Genomic DNA, 17,319 nt, shown 5'->3' on the forward strand with positions numbered 1-17,319 from the left:
GAAAATTCTAGTTAAATGCAATTATTCACTGTGCCTAACCAAGTTAGCAGTCTTCTTTTGAACATGTAGAACCAGATTTAGGTTTACAGAATTCTCTAATTTTTTTTTAAATCTAGTTCCCTCTGATCCCTGGCAAATATTAGTAGTCTGATAACCACGTCTCTGGAAATGCCTCCCAGCTGATATGAAGAGCTTTCAAGGTTGGGAGAGGAAGATACGTACAATGTATTTTTGTGCTGACAAACAGCTCCAGAAAAGGTTTAGGTAAGCATTTTTTAAAAGTTACCTTTTTCTTTCAACTGGTTCTCAGTGAGAATGATTTACTCTCTCAGTCCAACAAAATGTCCAAATGTTTCTGCAACATACTGTAACCATCATTCTAAACAAGATTTCTCATGGGCATAGTTCATTTTCCATAAACACACTGGATGCAAATATGTTTATTAAGATGTGATCATTTGAAACAGATTAAGAACTAGCAAATTTTGTTCCTGATATTCTTGTGTATGTACTGCATGTGTCTGAGTCAGTGAACATCCCCATAATATAACTGTATGTTACTATACTGAACCCGGGTGATTCCAGTACCAACCTGCTAAAGCAATTTGAAATACAAAACATGGAAATGAACTAATATGATTATAGATTTGGTTTTAATTTCTGACAATACATCTGTTCTTTTACAGAGAAGCAGACTACCTTACATTTAATGTGCACTGAGTTCATGTAATTAACAGCAGGGCAGTTATTGTGATGTATATTCAAACTATAGTTTAAACTGCAATAATTTTCACTTGCCTGGAAGTCCCAAAAGTGTAAAAGGCTTCATATCTGAATGGATCAGAAACCCTGCTCCATCTATTGAAATCTTTTGTAAATACGCTTTGATGACTAATAATTCATACACTAAAGATCAGTTTCTTTATCACATTTACTGTTTTAATACCAATATTAACAAAAATAAAACTTAGAACAGCTGTCTCACACAGCAATTTCAGTTCAGCTCCTTGATGAAGCTTTACAGTCACATTCATTCTGCATGTTGTCACATAATGAAACAGGTTCATGGCCTCTGATCCCATAATCCCACAACAGTCTCCTATCAGTTTACTTATGATTATGGAACACACAGTACTTCCAAACAGTGTCAAAGGGTAATGTACCAGCTGTTTCCTCTACCCCAGAAACCACATCAGCTTTCACTATTATTTTCAAATTTCAGCATGTCCTTTTTCTATAACCCAGAGAAGGGTGCTCATCTACTTGACAGCAGAACATACAAACTTGATATCACCACAGCCAACAAGTCTGACTGACTTTGGGTGTGGACACACAAACATCTGAAACCCTTTCAAACCTTTGGGAACCTTTCAAAAAGGCATCATTGGTATGTGTGTATTAGATAAAAACTAGTCAAAATGTAACAGAACAGCTCTAACTTTAACATTACTTCCAGCCTTATCGTGGGAGCAGTTTTTCTACATTTGAATACTTCTCTGCTCCTGCACACACAATAAAACATCAAAGCTGCTGCCCTCTTTTGAAAGAGTTCCAAATATACATGCGTCTGCACCCTTTGTATCTCACATTATTAAAATAAAAGCTTTTCCCAAAACATATCCTGCTTACAACGTTCCCATGCTAAACAAGACAAAAATATTTTTAATAGCTGAAATGTTAAATGCAGTCTTTTAAAACAAGCTGTTTTATATCCCACATGAGTACATGTATAACTTTCTACAACTAAGTGTATTTTCCATCCAGTATTTTTTCCAAACACTAAGCCCAGCCACACTGTATCCAAGGTGGACTAACTGGGTTTCTTTGCAGTCTGCCCTATGAAGAAGCCAACACAATTGCTAACGGACCCAGTCTTGTAACCCTTACACATACAAAAAAGCTCCATCAAGTAAATTTAACATACTTGATACTAAGGCAGATGATGTGTTAGAACTCATGGCTTTACTGGGTATTGAGTCCTGAGTAAGAGCTACATGATGTGTGCCTCGCGTAGATCACCGAGGCAAAAAAAAAAAAAAGTGATCCAAGTTTTATTTAAGTAAGGGTCAAAGATTTTAGTTCTTAAAGCAAACTACTGAAGTCCTTATAGTTTTGGATGTTAGGAAGATGAACTCTAACTGGACAAACTCCCCCTGCAATAGTATTAACTCAGGTCTTGGTGTGTATTAAAAAGAAAATAAAAAAGGGGGGGGAGGAGCAGGACTTTAAAATATTTGGCTCACAAATGCAAACATATTGATGAGTTTTCCATCTTTTACTACTAAAGTGGAATCTTAAAAACAGCCATTTGCATGGATTTTACTTTACACATACATTTAAGTTTTATTTTAAAATGCAGTCCAAAAATACTGCTCATACAATAGCATCCAAACCACCAGTTTTATATTGCATTTCTCTGATGGTAATTATTTTACACCAACTGAAAGAGAACCAGACTCAGACATGCACAACTACTAATCATCATCTTCTTCATCATCAAATGAGAGAAGGCTACTATTTTTTATCTGCTTAGCTGCATTCAGAGAGATTTTTGGTTCGCTCCTATTTTTCCTTGACTCTTTTATCTTCTTACTTGAACTTGCAGTCAGGCCCAAAAACTTCTCTTCTGATGGACGCTTTGATGGCTTCCTGAACACAATTTTTCCATCAGAAGGTTCTGGTTCTTCATCTGTAAATAAGGATTGCAAAAATCAGAACTGCCTGTCACATATACATGGTGATGTCTCTTTTTCCCCAAACTAAAACTGACACAAGACCCTAGAAATTGAAAAAACAAACAAACGAAAAAAATAAAATAAATTAAAGTTCACCAAAATGAAGTCAAGGTTTTGCTGTAAAAACATCATGAGCTAATCCTCTTGGGCTAGGGACAGAAATTACACACAAGATGGTATAAATTATTGGAAACTGGTTCAAATGTGTAAGACAACAGAAGTTCAGTGCACATAAACCTCTTTCAAAATGGCCAAAACCAGTTTAAGATAAACCTGAATGGATGTAGTATCAGACTTAACTGACTTGGGTTAAATCGGTTTATTGAACATGTTCCAGATCCCCTCCAGATTCCAGTTAAAGCATCCTGGCATGCTGGGCGACTGAGTTAAATGTCCCTTGTGAACCACCCTCACATGGTGGGCGTTCTCCAGTGCCCCCCAGCTTCTGGCCTGGGCCACTGCAAGCATGTGGCCTCATTTCCAGAATCAAAAGTGAATGTCTGTTCATTTGCTTATTGGTTCAATTTATGCAGCTTAGATTAACCTGCAAACATTGAACCGATTCAGCCTCAGACTTTTTGACTCTCTGTACTTAACCTTGAGGAAAAACAGGACTGCTCTGTGGTGTTCATCCATCTAATAGCCTGAGAAATCCCTTCTCTCATGGCTGCTGTAATTATCCTACTCACACCAACCAGAGCTTTCGGAACACAGGACTGCAAGAGGCTTCATAGGCCATAACCTGCAAATGTAGGGGACTGGATTCAATCACGTACCAAGGGAATCTCCAAAGCTGCAACGTCAAACTGTCACACACCTACAAAGCACAATACTAAAAAAACCCAAGAAAACCTTCTAACATACTGTAGTTGAAAGAAGGAGAGATGGTGACAGTCAATGCCCTACCACCTGGGCAGAAACAAGGGAGATGGCAGAGCCAGCCACCACTGCTTCCACATGATCTAGCTCCACACGTGTAGAAGGAAAGGACAACCTCCATTTCACCTTTTGCAAAAACATAATACTGTCTTCAATATTTCACAATCTACATCTCTAAAGGGCTAAATACCTATCTTGAAAGGTATCCTCAATTTACTTCTATTAACTTTGTCCCATTGCTAATTTCAGATGATTAAGGGGAAAAAAAAGTCCCCAAACCTTTACCATCTCTTCTTCTACGTACAACAATGTTCTATTGTCTTTTCATTTTTTACACTAGGTGCCAGGTGTAGGTGCATTTATATTGTCACCATGCTGAACACATGAATTCTACTCATCCAGATGTGAAAAGGAAGATGTGTGCACCTGAAATAAGAGGGAGATATTCTGACATTGCCAAGGAAGCAGAGAAGAACTACTACATGAACATATCACGGAAACATTCTGATAAAAGAATGAATCAGAAGCAAAGGCTCTTGCTGCAGTAGCTTGCAATTTACATGATTTGTAGATGAAAGGCATTTAAGAACCAGTGCTTCTCCCGCACAATACATTTTTTTTAACAAAGTAAAAAAATTTGTTCTAAAATCAATTTTGCAATAGGAACTTCCTGGTGACAATAGTACTGCTTGACAAAGCTGTGGTTTATTGATTCCCATTTAACAATGACCTCCATGCCACTATAATATCAACACTCAGGGATTTTTTTCCCCTTCCCTTTCTTATTTAAATACATATGATCTGCAGCAGAAGTTATTTTTTTTAATCAGCATTATTGCAGAAAACATCATAAAGACATATTTGAAAGTTGACCAATAATCAGAACATGTTCTAACTATAAAAAACATTACATTTTTTATGTTAGTATTTTAGGTACCAAATCAGGTATGCATCCATACAGATCAGACCAAGACCTCACTTTTAAGTGATAAAAAAAAAAAAAAAAAAATCAAGGGAAGCTTACGTAAACTCTCACCTTCACAAGTCTTTCCTAGGAACAAGCCTGAGCTTTAAGAATTACGATCTCCCATTCTGCAAATGACTTCTATAAGAGTTGGTAATATGGCCATGCACTTCTGCAGGAGATAAGTTAACTAAGCAGCTTTTTTTCTTGGAAGAACAGTGCTTTTGCATTCTTAAAACATTACAGATAAAAGAAAATATTCAGATAACTTACTGGAATAGTATATACGTTTCTATAAAGCTTGTCAAATGTAAGTATGTTCATCAGCAGACCAATCATGATTTTTTTTAAATACAGGCAGTCCTCAACTTACAATGTTTATAAACTGACACCCTGTTTCAACTTTACAATGCCAGTTTTGACTTTGCAACGCTTGATCCAATGAGATGCCACGCCAGTGAACAAGTTCACTGCGCCACTCATCTCCTTGGAGAACATCTATCCAAACTTCCTTGGACACTTTCTGTAAGAAAGTAGACAAGACTCCAGAAAAACCTGCAGTCAAGACTCCTGAAAAGACTCCAGCCAAGAACCCTTCAAAAAGTCCAGCCAAGAGCCTTTCATAAAGTCCAGCAAAGTCACCTCAAACAAGTCCTTCCAAATCAATATGATTGCTATTTACAATATAAATACATCCCCCATTTATCAATCCCCCATTTATAACATTGTTTCTTACGAGAAAATTGGTTCCAAGTTACAATGTTTTGACTTAAGATGTGGTTTTCGGGAACCAATTGTGTTGTAAGTCTGAGGACTGCCTGTAAAAGTTTATGTTCTATGTATCAGTGTTTACTAATTTGCCCTATATTTAATAGGCAATTTAAGACTAATTTCAGTACAGTTCTGGAGGGTGGGTAAAATTTTGTAAGGTTTCCAACAAAACATACCATGCCATTAAACTAACAAAATACAGACTATATCATCCCCCTTGGAAGTTATGTTATGGTTGTATACCACCATCTACCTGCTTAGGCACTTGATCTCCAAAGCTTGATAATGAAATATTACTTTTGCATCTGGCAAACAAAGCTATAGTCTTTTAAGAAATACAGGTTTCTTGTATTTAAAAAAAATACCTATTTCCACAGCAGGACATTACAACTAATCTATGGTCTCAGTCTTGCAAACACTGATCTGCCCAAAATACTTTTTTATGCATGTATGTAAAGTGCTTGAAGGATCCTGGCTTCTATGCACACCAGTATACATATATGTGTCGGCACAGCTATGAGGATACAGCTCATTAGAATGTTGCTGCTGCTGCAGCATTATAACAAGGTATTGCCATTAATGTACTCTTGTGATCCTTACCTTTATGACAAGTGCTTAGTTCCTGGGACAGAATGGCTTAAGTAAGAAGGTGTTACATCATGCTGAATGGAGTATATACATAAGAAGTGTCTCAGGGTGAAATTCACTATTTAAACATTACATGGAGAGAAAGCAGGTGTCCGTCTGACGAAAATGTTAACTGCCCCATTAAATCATGCGACTATACCAACTTTTTTATGCATAAAGCATTTAATAAGGACAAAATTGCTCAATTATTTTCATGTTAAGGAAAATCAAATTGGTTATACCATTTTGATTCTCAATGTGAATCGAAGCAGGAGAATTACCAACTTATTTCATGAGCGTTTAAACCAAACATATAATTGATATAGAGTAGTGAAGGAGCGAGAAATGTATTCCTTAGATAGGCAAAGATATGACAGACTACTACTGCTTCAGTGCAACTGCAGTGGTGACTGTTTTTCTGCCAACAGTTTGATAAAATTAAATAATGTATCTTAAATGGGAAACCACAATTTGTTTTCCCAACATAACATCCAAGATCTGTTGCAATTCCTCCAGTAATGTCACTACTGTGGATGTTAGTAAGAACATTCCAGGAGTCTGTTTACAAACTAGATAAGATAATGTCAATCTGACTACAGTACATCCTCTGTTATCTCAATGGCAAACTGGTAGCTTTAACTTAAAATAAGCAGCGATTACAAGCGGCCTGGTAACTAGCAACCTAGCACTCCAGTAATATATTACACTATACGCAACAGATTTCCTTGCTGACATCACAAGGGATCTATTTACATAAACCAATCAGACATGTTAAGAAAGATGACTTTGACCTTTTGCAGTTTCACTCATCTGCACAGCTTTAGGCAAATGCTTTCAAAGCAATCTGGATACCAGAGAACATACTGTAGTTTCCAATGGAGACATTCTATATAATAAAACAGAGAAATATAGCAATATGAGAAAATAAGGAACCAAAAATTACAAGTGCAATTTCCAGTTCTGATTATAATTTCTGGCAAGTCAATATACCTTTGTACTTCTTTCCAAGAGAGGATCCAGGAAGGGCGCACCAGTGTGGGCACTCCCTACTTCCACTGCTGCTGCCATCCCCAGCTGACCCAGCTGCAGAGAAAGCCCCTGAGCAGTTCCTGCCCCACTTCACTCACAGGCTGCAGCCATACAGGTATTGTGGGGGCAGTGGCAGCAAAAGGCACGTTTTTCTGTATTTGCTGCTTCCTATTGTGATCCGTGCTGGCCAGGAACAGATGCTGGAAGGAGGAATGCATCCTGTTACCGCTGCTGTCTCCAGCAGATGCTGACACAAGGGAAAGGGTGAGGGAGCCAAGACAGAAGGGAGGTGAGCACTCTCTCCTGCCCCACTCCAGCTGTGGGCTCCAGGGAGCAGCTGCATGGAGTGATGGGTTTGGTCGGGGACAGCAGCAATGACGTGCAGGTTCCCCCTTCCAGTGCCTGCTCCTATCCAGCAGAGGAAACTGTGAGGGGTACTGGCCAAGGAGCAGAGGCTGAAAAGAGGAACTTGTGTCCCACCACTCCTGTCCCTGGCTAAGCCTGGCACTCTGTGCAGCTGTTCCTTGAAGACCACAGCTGGATCAGGGCAGGAAGAGGAACTCTGGGTCTCCCCCCATGTCTCGGTCAGCTGGAGGCAGTGGCAGTGATGGCACCATAGTCCCCCTGTCCTACAAATACCTGATTCCTCCCCAGCTCCTTGGAGTCTTCAGCCAGCACTTCAAACACTCCTAACTGCCATTCACCCGATGGTCTGAAGGACAATATGCCATATCCCCTTTTAGGAAATTCTACACCCATGGATGCAGACCACCTCTGTACTGACAATTCAAATGTGTCAGCAGTACTGGACAGAGAATGAATCATGTGAGAATACATGGCTGCTATGGTCTTATTTAAGTGATTTGGAAAAAGTGCGAACAGGAAAGAGAGTTTCTTCAACTAAACAAAAAAACCAAAAAAACAAAAAAATCACCTAAAATGCTAGGATTACTAGCCAAAACAAGGACCAAATTTCACCGAAGTTTTTGTTGTTGGGTTTTGTTTTTATTTTTGCCTGGATCCCAATTCCATATGTTAAAAGGCCTGCATTCAAAAGTTGAGCTAAAAACTCCACATTTAAGAAGTAACAATTCAGAAGTTAACACTTCATGAAAATTTTACTTGGCTTTCTTGCAGCAAACTTATACCTTACAAAATGAGTGGGGGAAAGAACTATTTTTTATATTTAGCTCATTGTCTTTTTTTTTTTTTTGGTTTAGGAGCAGGGCATACAGTCAGACAATTTTTGCTTGCATAGGTCATTTGCACGGCAACACAAACAAAACTCACAGAAATTGGCAGGGGCTCCTGGCAACTGTAGTAAGCACAAACCCTTAAAAATGTGCAACTTGTGTTGTTAAAAGGATGGAGAAGTTTTGTACCAGACTGATGAATTTCTCAGTTGTTTCCTTGACTCCAAGGGGCTTGGAATCAGTCATACTACAACAGTTAATATATTCCTGTTACGGAGATTTCTCACTCCGACTGAGAACAGATCTCCTGCTTTATTTTCCTTCCTCTGTACTTGCCCCACTGAACTATAATGGGATATCTTGACAAGAAAATTTTCATTTGCATGGTATCCAGTCTCACTCATTTAAGGAATTAATTCAACCCATAATATTTTGAAGGGGAGGACAGCAGTTAGATATGCTGAATTTTTACTTTAAACTGATGTTTAACTCAAAGTTATAAAATGGCTTTGATATAGCCACTTGCTGTATACAAACTTGACAGCAGCATGGGCATTAATGTGCTAAAAAGTTTGTTAGGAAAACAAAGATGCTCTGATGCTCTAACGAGACAGATGAGGCTGCAGTCACCCTTCTGCCAAGCAAAGTGAACAAGTCTGGAATAATATTAAAGGACGTTCAGTGAGTAAGCGCACTTACTGCCAAGTTTTGGTCATCTATATATATCATAATGCCCCACAGGCCAGATACACTAGAAAAGCAACACAAAAATCAATTTTAGAGATTATAATGAATGCTGGCAGAAAGTATATTGTACCAATTAAAATTGCACATAATCAGAAACTATTTCTCATAAAGCCAATTTTACTACTTCTGAACTAACAGTACTTCTTTATAGAAAGATATGTGAGAGAGAATTTAGGCAAAATTTAGGCTAGATATCAGGAGGCGCTACTTCATGGTCAGGGCGGCTAGAATCTGGAACCAACTTCCAAGAGAAGTGGTGCCGGCTCCTACCCCGGGGGTCTTTAAGAGGAGGCTAGATGTACATCTTGCTGGGGTTGTTTGACCCCAGTACTCTTTCCTGCCATGGCAGGGGGTCAGACTCGATGATCTGCTCAGGTCCCTTCCGACCCTACGAAAAAAAAAGGCTTTTTAGTAAATATGGCAACTTTTTTTAAAAGCTTCTATCAAGTTCTCCATTAATATAAAACTTTCCTATTGATTTTTTCCATTTAAAAGCTTAAATTCTAACTAAAGAGCTCTCCAAGACTCTATTTACAAAAGGCTAATGTTATAGCTAATATATAGTTACTAAATTCCACTGTCCCTCAGGAAGTGGTTAAGTAAGAACAGGACATTAAACAGCTATATTTGCCAGATCAATGAAATGGTACAGAACAACGGTTCTCAACCTTTTTAGACTTAAGGGTTCCCTCAGAAAATGCCAGCTTAGTTATCCATCATTTTTGGGTACAGAAAAATAACAGACCAATACTTCTGTTACAAAGAACTCTTTTAACTAAAAATGAGGTTGGTAGGGCAGAGATGAACAAAGGATCAAGATGAGCAGGAAACTGAAATCCAATACATACATCTATGTTTCCATGAAAACCTTCCTATATGGGCCTTGGCACAGCAGCAGAGCATGCTAGCCCCACCTTTGTTAGCTCCCACTGTGACCACACATGAATGTTGCCACTTGATTCACAACCCAGCCCCAATACCTTGCTCCAGGTGAGCACAACCTTCAGATAGACCAAAACGCCTCCAGTTGATAATAGGCAAATTTTACTGATACAGTGATAGGAAATAAGACCAATGCAGGCAAAGCAAGCAAGATTATTACAACATACATTGCACAAAATTCCCCAGTGCCCAGAATATGCATAAGGCATGTAGTCTCTCCAGCTGGTAAGTAAACACCACCTTGAGGTTCTTTGCTTCAGTGTCCCACGTCAGCAACCTTGGAGGTCAGGGGGCTGATGCCACCTGCCCACTCACTGTTTTGAAAACACCTCCTTTTGTATACTTTCTTCTCTGATGACTCTCCATCTTTGGGCATCACTAATTAGTCTCCCTGTGGTCATTACACTGCGCACATTCTGTCTATCAGCCAAAATCCTATTTTCATAAATCTATCACATATATACATCCTAATTTGTATAAGATTAGGTGTCCTCCTAATTTGGTCTGTTCTCCCAAAACCAGAAAGTCAAAGGGCTTTTGCATGTGGGCACTGGAGCCAGGCCTATCTCTATTATGAAAATAAAATTAGGATGTTTTCAATTTCTCAGGATATGTATATCCGTTGGATGCAGACACCCTGTCTTCCCTGAAGGCTGTGAAACTGTGTGACAAAATGCTTTTAAAAATAAATTAACTCTTGCTGTTGCCCTGGACCATTGTTCTAATACAATATCTACTTTACCTATAAGCCAATTCCTAAAAACAAATATCTACATATATTCTAGCCATCAGCGAACACAGCAAAGGCAGATGTACTTGTTCATATCTCAACTGGCAGGCAAAGAGAAAGGGCCCACAGCATGGGACAAAAAGAGACACAGATAAGAGACTATCAGTCCTCAAAGTTTAGTCACTCTGTGCCCCCACTATCATCTGCCTGCATATCGCCAAAAACAGTTTGCCACAGCAACAGTCATTTGTGAGATTTAACACTGGATATCAAAAAACCAGGGTGGTGTACCAGAGGTACTGAAGTTGATGGCTGAGCAGCATGGGAAGAACTGTACAGCAGAGTTTGCATACCATATATCCTTCAATTTTAATGATCCTGTGTGAAAGAGATTATTTAAACCACTGATTCTCAACCAGTGTGCCATGAACAGTTGATAAACTTATCATCCCATTAAGGCTGATGCACAATATTAACACGGTGCAGCTACACATGATGTACAAGAAACCCAAAGATTTCTAAGAGGAATCTATAGTGTTAAAAACATTCTGACCTGTTGTGGTCTTTCTGAGGTTTTTGCAACAGAAAAAATTCTCTGGTATTTTTTCACAGTCAAAAAAAACAGTGAAAGTTAAGAGCTAGTATTTTCCAAGGGCCTAAAAAGGTTGAAAAACCACTGCCTTAATCTGACCCCAGTGCACTTTCATTCTACACAAATTGTTATTCTCCTTACTGAGGGAAATAAATTATTCTTGGACTTTTCCAGCTGGACTTTAATAGATCACATCCCTTTCCAGACACAATACTGCAGGACACTTCTCTTCGCAATATGATCATTTACAATTTCTGTGGCTACCAGAGCAGTTGGTTCTACAGAAGATATATAGTGTGAAAGATGCAACCACTTTTCCAGGCTAATTAAAATATTAACATTTTCCTGAGACAGAATCTACTTTTCTAATAAAATCTATACAGGCTTTACAGAACTGAAAGAAAAAAATGTTATAAAGCATGTGAAATGTGTATTTAAATAAGCCTAAAGCTGTGAACACTCTGAAAATTGAAGAGTCTGCAGTTCGGGAGATGGACCCTCTAAGAATATTAAACAGGTAAGCATACTGATCTTTGTCACCTGGCTTTTGGAAGTAAATCATGCTCACTTGCATTTTAAGCAGTTAACCAATTGTGAAATACTGACCAATCCAATCTTAATGGGCAGTTTTACATGTGCTCTAACATGTTCCAATTAGAATGCGTCAGAGTGGACTTGATTAAAATGCCTGCAGCATCTTGTATATTCAGCATCCCTGCATTTAAAAAAGTAGCAGGGGCACTTTAAAGTTCAAACGAGCTTGCTCCCACCACTATTTTGAAACACAGGATGCTGAATACATGAGACGCTGTGGGTGTGTTAATTAGAGCAGCTCCTGAGAGCTGCTATAATTAAAACACACCCTCTCCACACCCCCAGAGCACACGTATAGGTGCCCACTGTATGAAGAAAAGATTCCAGAATTGCTGGACAGGAATAAAAATTCAGAATTCTGCTACTGTTTTAAAAATTCATTGTTCTCTTCTCTCTCAGATTTTTATTTCTGTAATTTTCCAATATTTTGCTGAAATGTACTAGGAACAACTTGTATCACTAGCACAAATTTGTACTAGAAGTCTGGATAACCAAAACAGCAGAAAAAGAAATTTAATTCCTGCAGTTCTATGTTAACCTCTTTTTTGGTTTTGGGCTCCACTTACACACTTGGCACCTGGAAAATTCAACATGGCTAAACACCAAAAATATTCGGTTTTTTGGATTTTTTTTTTTGGTTTTGTCCTTAAGCAGTTTTCATTCTTTGATGTTAATTAAATCAAGACATTTCCACTGAAACAGTAATATTGTCGGTCTGTATTCTGTTAAGTCACTCTGAAATCTTCTTTATTTCAGTGCTTCTCTATGTAGCCCTCTTTTGACAACGTTTGACTGAAACACCCGACACAGACTCTCCAATGTTTCAATATTCATCATTATCAGACACATATAGATGCAACTCTTAACAGTTTTAATTAATACAACCTGGGGTTTGTGCCTCTTTAAAAAAAAAAAAAAGCCTGGTCCTGACTGTCCCAGATTTTAAATGGGATTAACACACAAGCTGTACAGGTATTTACATAATAGCACTTCTAAGCTGCATTGCTACCCTCTGCAGATGCTGGGGAGACGAGAGGAGGATTGTTTAGTGCACTGAATCTTGTATAGTCACAAATACTTAAAACAGGACAACAAACTTAAATATCTGAAATGAAACACCTGCTTATACACCATGAGGTAACTAATGCTTGCGGAGAACTTTGTGAATTGCATGATGCATTTCAGAAATTTGCTCCCTGTTGACAATATCTGAATAACAGGCTGAATAGTCACATCTCAGACGTCCAACATAACCACATGCATAAAATTTCCTCATTTCATTTATCGCACCAAATATTTATTGTCTATTTACAAAGACTTCCCCCTTGCCATTTTCTTCTTTGCATTCTTGGATGGACTCTTCAACAAGTTGAGGAGAATTCCTTGTGGTTTTCTTTACACACTTAGAACTGGGAGTAGTATTAAACACAAGAAAAAATACTGCATCTAGGTTCATGGTCATCATTATCAGACAAAACTCTTGGGGTAGAAAAAATATCTTTTATTAGACCAACTAAATAGCAGCAAAAAAATTCTTTCTTTGCAAGTTTTCGGACCCAAACACCCTTCCTCAGGCAAAGGAGAATTCAAAAATTGCAAAAGTTTTCCCAGGTAGAAATGAAACTTCATCTTACACAGGAGAGTTAAAAGATGGTAAAGTCCCCCTGGGTAAAACAATCTATTTTTAAAAAGGTTGCTCTTTGAGTATGCAAAGTAGGCACAGACAATAGGTTGAAGCAGCCTCATTACTTGATGGTGTCTGATTGTAGGCAGGATGTTGAATTTTGCTTCTTTCTTGTTAGCTGTGAAGTTATCATGCTTTTAAACTGACACAGCTGAAACCAGCATCCCTGGTCATTACTGTATCATTTCCCACCTTCAGCCAACCAGCTTGTACTAATGTGACTATTGGTTCATTTCTTTTACCCCATTTCATCAGTGGCAGTGTCTTGTTACATACATAGAAGTTAAAATTTGTCTGAAAAAGTGTGCTCAGGCTGAATTAAATTTCTTTATATCGTGCATTTTTTGCTATGTTGAAGGCAGTGTTGTCAATATCAAAGAATGTTTCAGCTTTCTTTTTAGAAAAACTAATGTTAGACATAAATTAAGTGGGACATTTGATCTTAAAGTCTGGGTCAATTTCTGCACTTTGAAAAGATTCATGTTCCTTTCAAACTCACTACTAAAACTTCATGGAGTTTTTATTATAAAAAGAACTGTAGTGCGATTGCTCCCAGCCACTTGAATGCTTATTTGCTACCAGTTCAAATTTACGCATGTTGGAACACATATATCCAGATATTGAATACCACATATGAAATATGACTCAAGAACTTCACATTTAAAGTAGTTAGAATGGGAAGTCCCCATCAGTTGTACTCAATGTTGTGAAGACTGAAAAGAATTGTGTGATCAGATATATCTTGGCCATTTCCACATTCTAGCAAGCTAAATTCCTTTAACTCTCTCCCTACTCCCCTATCTCCACACCAGCTATGCCCGTTACTGCTATCACTGACTGCTTTCATTTCCCATCTTCTTTAGGCAGTTTCCTATAAGTTTATTGCCCCTGTTGGGCCTAACAAAAACTTGGCATGTTCATCAACTATCCTTTAACACTGCAGAGTAGAGAAGCAGTCAACCAGGGATTTAAAATTAGAACCTAATGGTCCTAGTCTCGTATTTGAAATGTTTTTCCTATGCTCATATGTAAATACGTCAGAACACAGAAGATGAAAACTGAAAGACATACTGAAGAGATTATTCACGGAGAACAACAAAATGAATTTCACACAAACACAGTAATTTTAGCTTATTGATTCCTCACAGCTGGAAACAAAAATGAGAACCAGCATGATTGTATTAGCTGGGTCTCTAGAGACTATGGAACTGTTCTGTGGGCCACAGAGCTCAGCTTGGGAACCTCTGGGATAAGTTATTTACACAAAGAATTCTGAACAGTAAGTGACAGGTCACAGGAAATTGTAGAAAATAAAACATGCATCATTCAAATCTCTTTCTCCATACATATAGTGTCTCCCTGTCCGTGTGTGTGTGTGGGTGTGTGGGTGTGTGTGGGTGTACACAATCACGCTCACACACAAACATATATATCACACACACAAAACAAAAGGGCAAGCAGCTTCAGATTCAGTGTTTGTTTTAAAGTACATACCTAACTTTGAAGCATCTTTGATCTGCTCTTTAATTTTCAGTACCTCTTCTTCAGTCAGGTCCCCTTTTTTCAGCACTACCACTTGTGGGCGCTCATCCTCTTTGTCACTACCACTCTCATCATCTTCCTCAGGGACCGGAAGCTGCTCTCTCTACATGAGAGAAACAAAAGCAATTCTGATGACCATGCCAAACCAAAGTTCCTAAGCAAACAGTACTGGGAAGATTAGCCTCTGGTTCAACTTTTGTAGCAAGCTCAAGATGGAGAGACATAAGGACAGTGTCAAGCCTTCCCAACATGCAATACTCAAATGGCACAAATGTATAGTCAAATCTTACACTAGAAGAGCAGATGCCCATCTTTTTAGTGGCTAGAAAGCAGCAGATGCTTGTATAAATGAACACAACTGGAACTGCTGCTGCTTAAGACAAGATATATATTCCACTTATTTGACATTTATACATAGACTGATGTCCAATCAGAAATCTGTGGTTCAGACACACTAGAAAAGCTTCAGAAAAACATTAGGAAAAGGATAGACGTTCACCATCACAAGAACACTACAAAGGTAACTCAAGCCAAGAACCAAGGATTCTCCAGTTATCCCAGCGCAGGCTTGTACCCTTTAATACGGTGCTTAAGAACACAAGCAGCTAGACAGGACCTTAGAGGCCACTCCAGCCAGATGTAAGCTGATGCAGCACTCACTCAAGCAGTTCTCAACCTTCTTAGGTTCGAGGCACCCCTTGGAAGATGCCAAGGCTTTGTTTTCACTTGGGTTTTCTTTGGCTCCTGAAACATAACAGAGCCATTCTTCTGTGACAAAGAGCTTAGGAAGATTCCCCTCCCACCCTCTTCCCCAAGATCGGGATGGTTTAAACACAAATGGATTCCTGGGGGAAATCTCGAGGTTTCTCTTGCAAATCATGCTTGCACCCCTAACAGTGCTAGTCTTGCGTGATGCCCCATGGCACTCTTGAAAGGACAAGGCAACCTCCTGGGAAGCGCTGCTTTAACCTATGCGAGAGGCTGAAGTTTTGTCCTTTGCGGGCCTCTATGCAAGGGCCATGGCAATAACGGCTCTGTCCCACATTAAACCATTAAAACTGGACAGCAACCATCTAGAAAGCTGTTATGCCATTTCAAGCACTAGCCTGGGGGCCAGCTTCATATACATTAGGGCTGGAAGGGACCCCGGAAGATCATCAAGTCCAGCCCCCTGCCCCAGGGGCAGGAAGTCAGCTGGGGTCATATCACCCAAGAAGATAACCGCCCAAACATTTCTTAAAAGAGTCCATAATAAGTAGGCTCCCACCACCTCTGGAGGGAGTCTATTCCAGGCCTTGGGGGTTCAGCTATCTCTTTTTAAATCCCTATGGACCTTTATAGGGCGCAACAAGGACCTAGCAAGGGCAGCCACTCTACATTTATCACGCAATGACCCATGAATTGCATAATATATATAATGTGTGGCGGGGGGGGGGGGGGCCTCAAAGCACCCTACCAGCCTCTTCTCCCTGCTGCCTGCCAACCCCTGCAGGGAGCCTGGATGGCAGTGTTGCCAGGTCTTAAATATGAAATGATCGTATTTCCTGAAAAACTATCATACCCTGAAAAAAAAAGCATGCAAATAAGTCTTATTTACTTTATATTGATTACCGTCAGCAAACAGTGAGTGAGTGAGAATTGGGTTAAACTTAAAGCGTTTCTTTATTTTGAGGCAATTACTCACAAAAAAAACACCAACAGCAAACCCAGATGTTGGTTAAGACTCTCTCAAAGCAACTTGGGTTCTTCATAGGCCGCAACAATGAGCTGCCTCAAAAATTATGGTGCATTTTGAACACTTTTACTATTATCGATAATGCATTATACCAGGGTTGAAAATAAAGTGCAAATACAATATTTATCGTACTGGGGGCTGGACGGAGGCAGCTGGGCCCTTCCCGCCGCCCCTGGGGGGGACCTGACACCTCACACTAAGGGAGAAGGGGGCGTGGCCATGGAGGGCGGTGCACCCGCGCTCAGGGGCGGAGCCTCAACGTTACCGCCTTGATGGGGAGGTCGAGGTGACGTCACGCTGGCCTCGCGGCGGGTCGTTACCTTGGTGTCAACCGTGGGCCCCTCGCGGTACCCGACCTCCTTCTTGAAGCGGCTGAGGAAGGCAGGCTCGGCCGGCGGCACGTAGGACACCTGGTCCCGCTTGCTCATGGCCGCCGCCGCCTCTCGAGGGAACGGCCCGCGAGCCGCAGCATGGACGACGCACTTCCGCCAGGAGAGGGGCAGGGCGGACAGTGGCTGGGGTGGGCTGCCCCTCGTCATGTGACAAAGGCCGCTT

General features: G+C 39.8%; 1 protein-coding gene across 1 annotated transcript; it reads right to left on the bottom strand.

The window, feature by feature from the left end:
- Positions 1–917: 917 nt before the first annotated feature.
- KIAA1143 (KIAA1143 ortholog) lies at positions 918–17,305 on the bottom strand. Its single transcript, XM_090050401.1, has 3 exons — positions 17,085–17,305; positions 14,982–15,132; positions 918–2,689 (listed from the first exon to the last, which is right to left on the bottom strand). Exons 1-3 carry the CDS (start codon positions 17,301–17,303, stop codon positions 2,475–2,477), a joined length of 585 nt encoding a protein of 194 aa, XP_089906527.1. The 5' UTR covers positions 17,304–17,305; the 3' UTR covers positions 918–2,474.
- Between the last annotated feature and the right edge of the window lie 14 nt (positions 17,306–17,319).

Source organism: Crocodylus siamensis, chromosome 5 (assembly GCF_052110815.1).
Source record: "Crocodylus siamensis isolate JL-2025a chromosome 5, ASM5211081v1, whole genome shotgun sequence".
Taxonomy (NCBI): Eukaryota; Metazoa; Chordata; order Crocodylia; family Crocodylidae; genus Crocodylus; species Crocodylus siamensis.

What these genes read in the sequence shown, in the direction of transcription:
- KIAA1143 (XM_090050401.1), bottom strand. Translation starts at nt 17,303, where the DNA reads ATGACGAGGGGCAGCCCACCCCAGCCACTGTCCGCCCTGCCCCTCTCC. An exon ending in GGCCCACGGTTGACACCAAG is followed by an intron (nt 15,133 to 17,084) that starts GTAACGACCCGC and finishes TCTCTCATGTAG; the next exon opens with AGAGAGCAGCTTCCGGTCCC. An exon ending in CAAAGATGCTTCAAAGTTAG is followed by an intron (nt 2,690 to 14,981) that starts GTATGTACTTTA and finishes CCTTATTTACAG; the next exon opens with ATGAAGAACCAGAACCTTCT.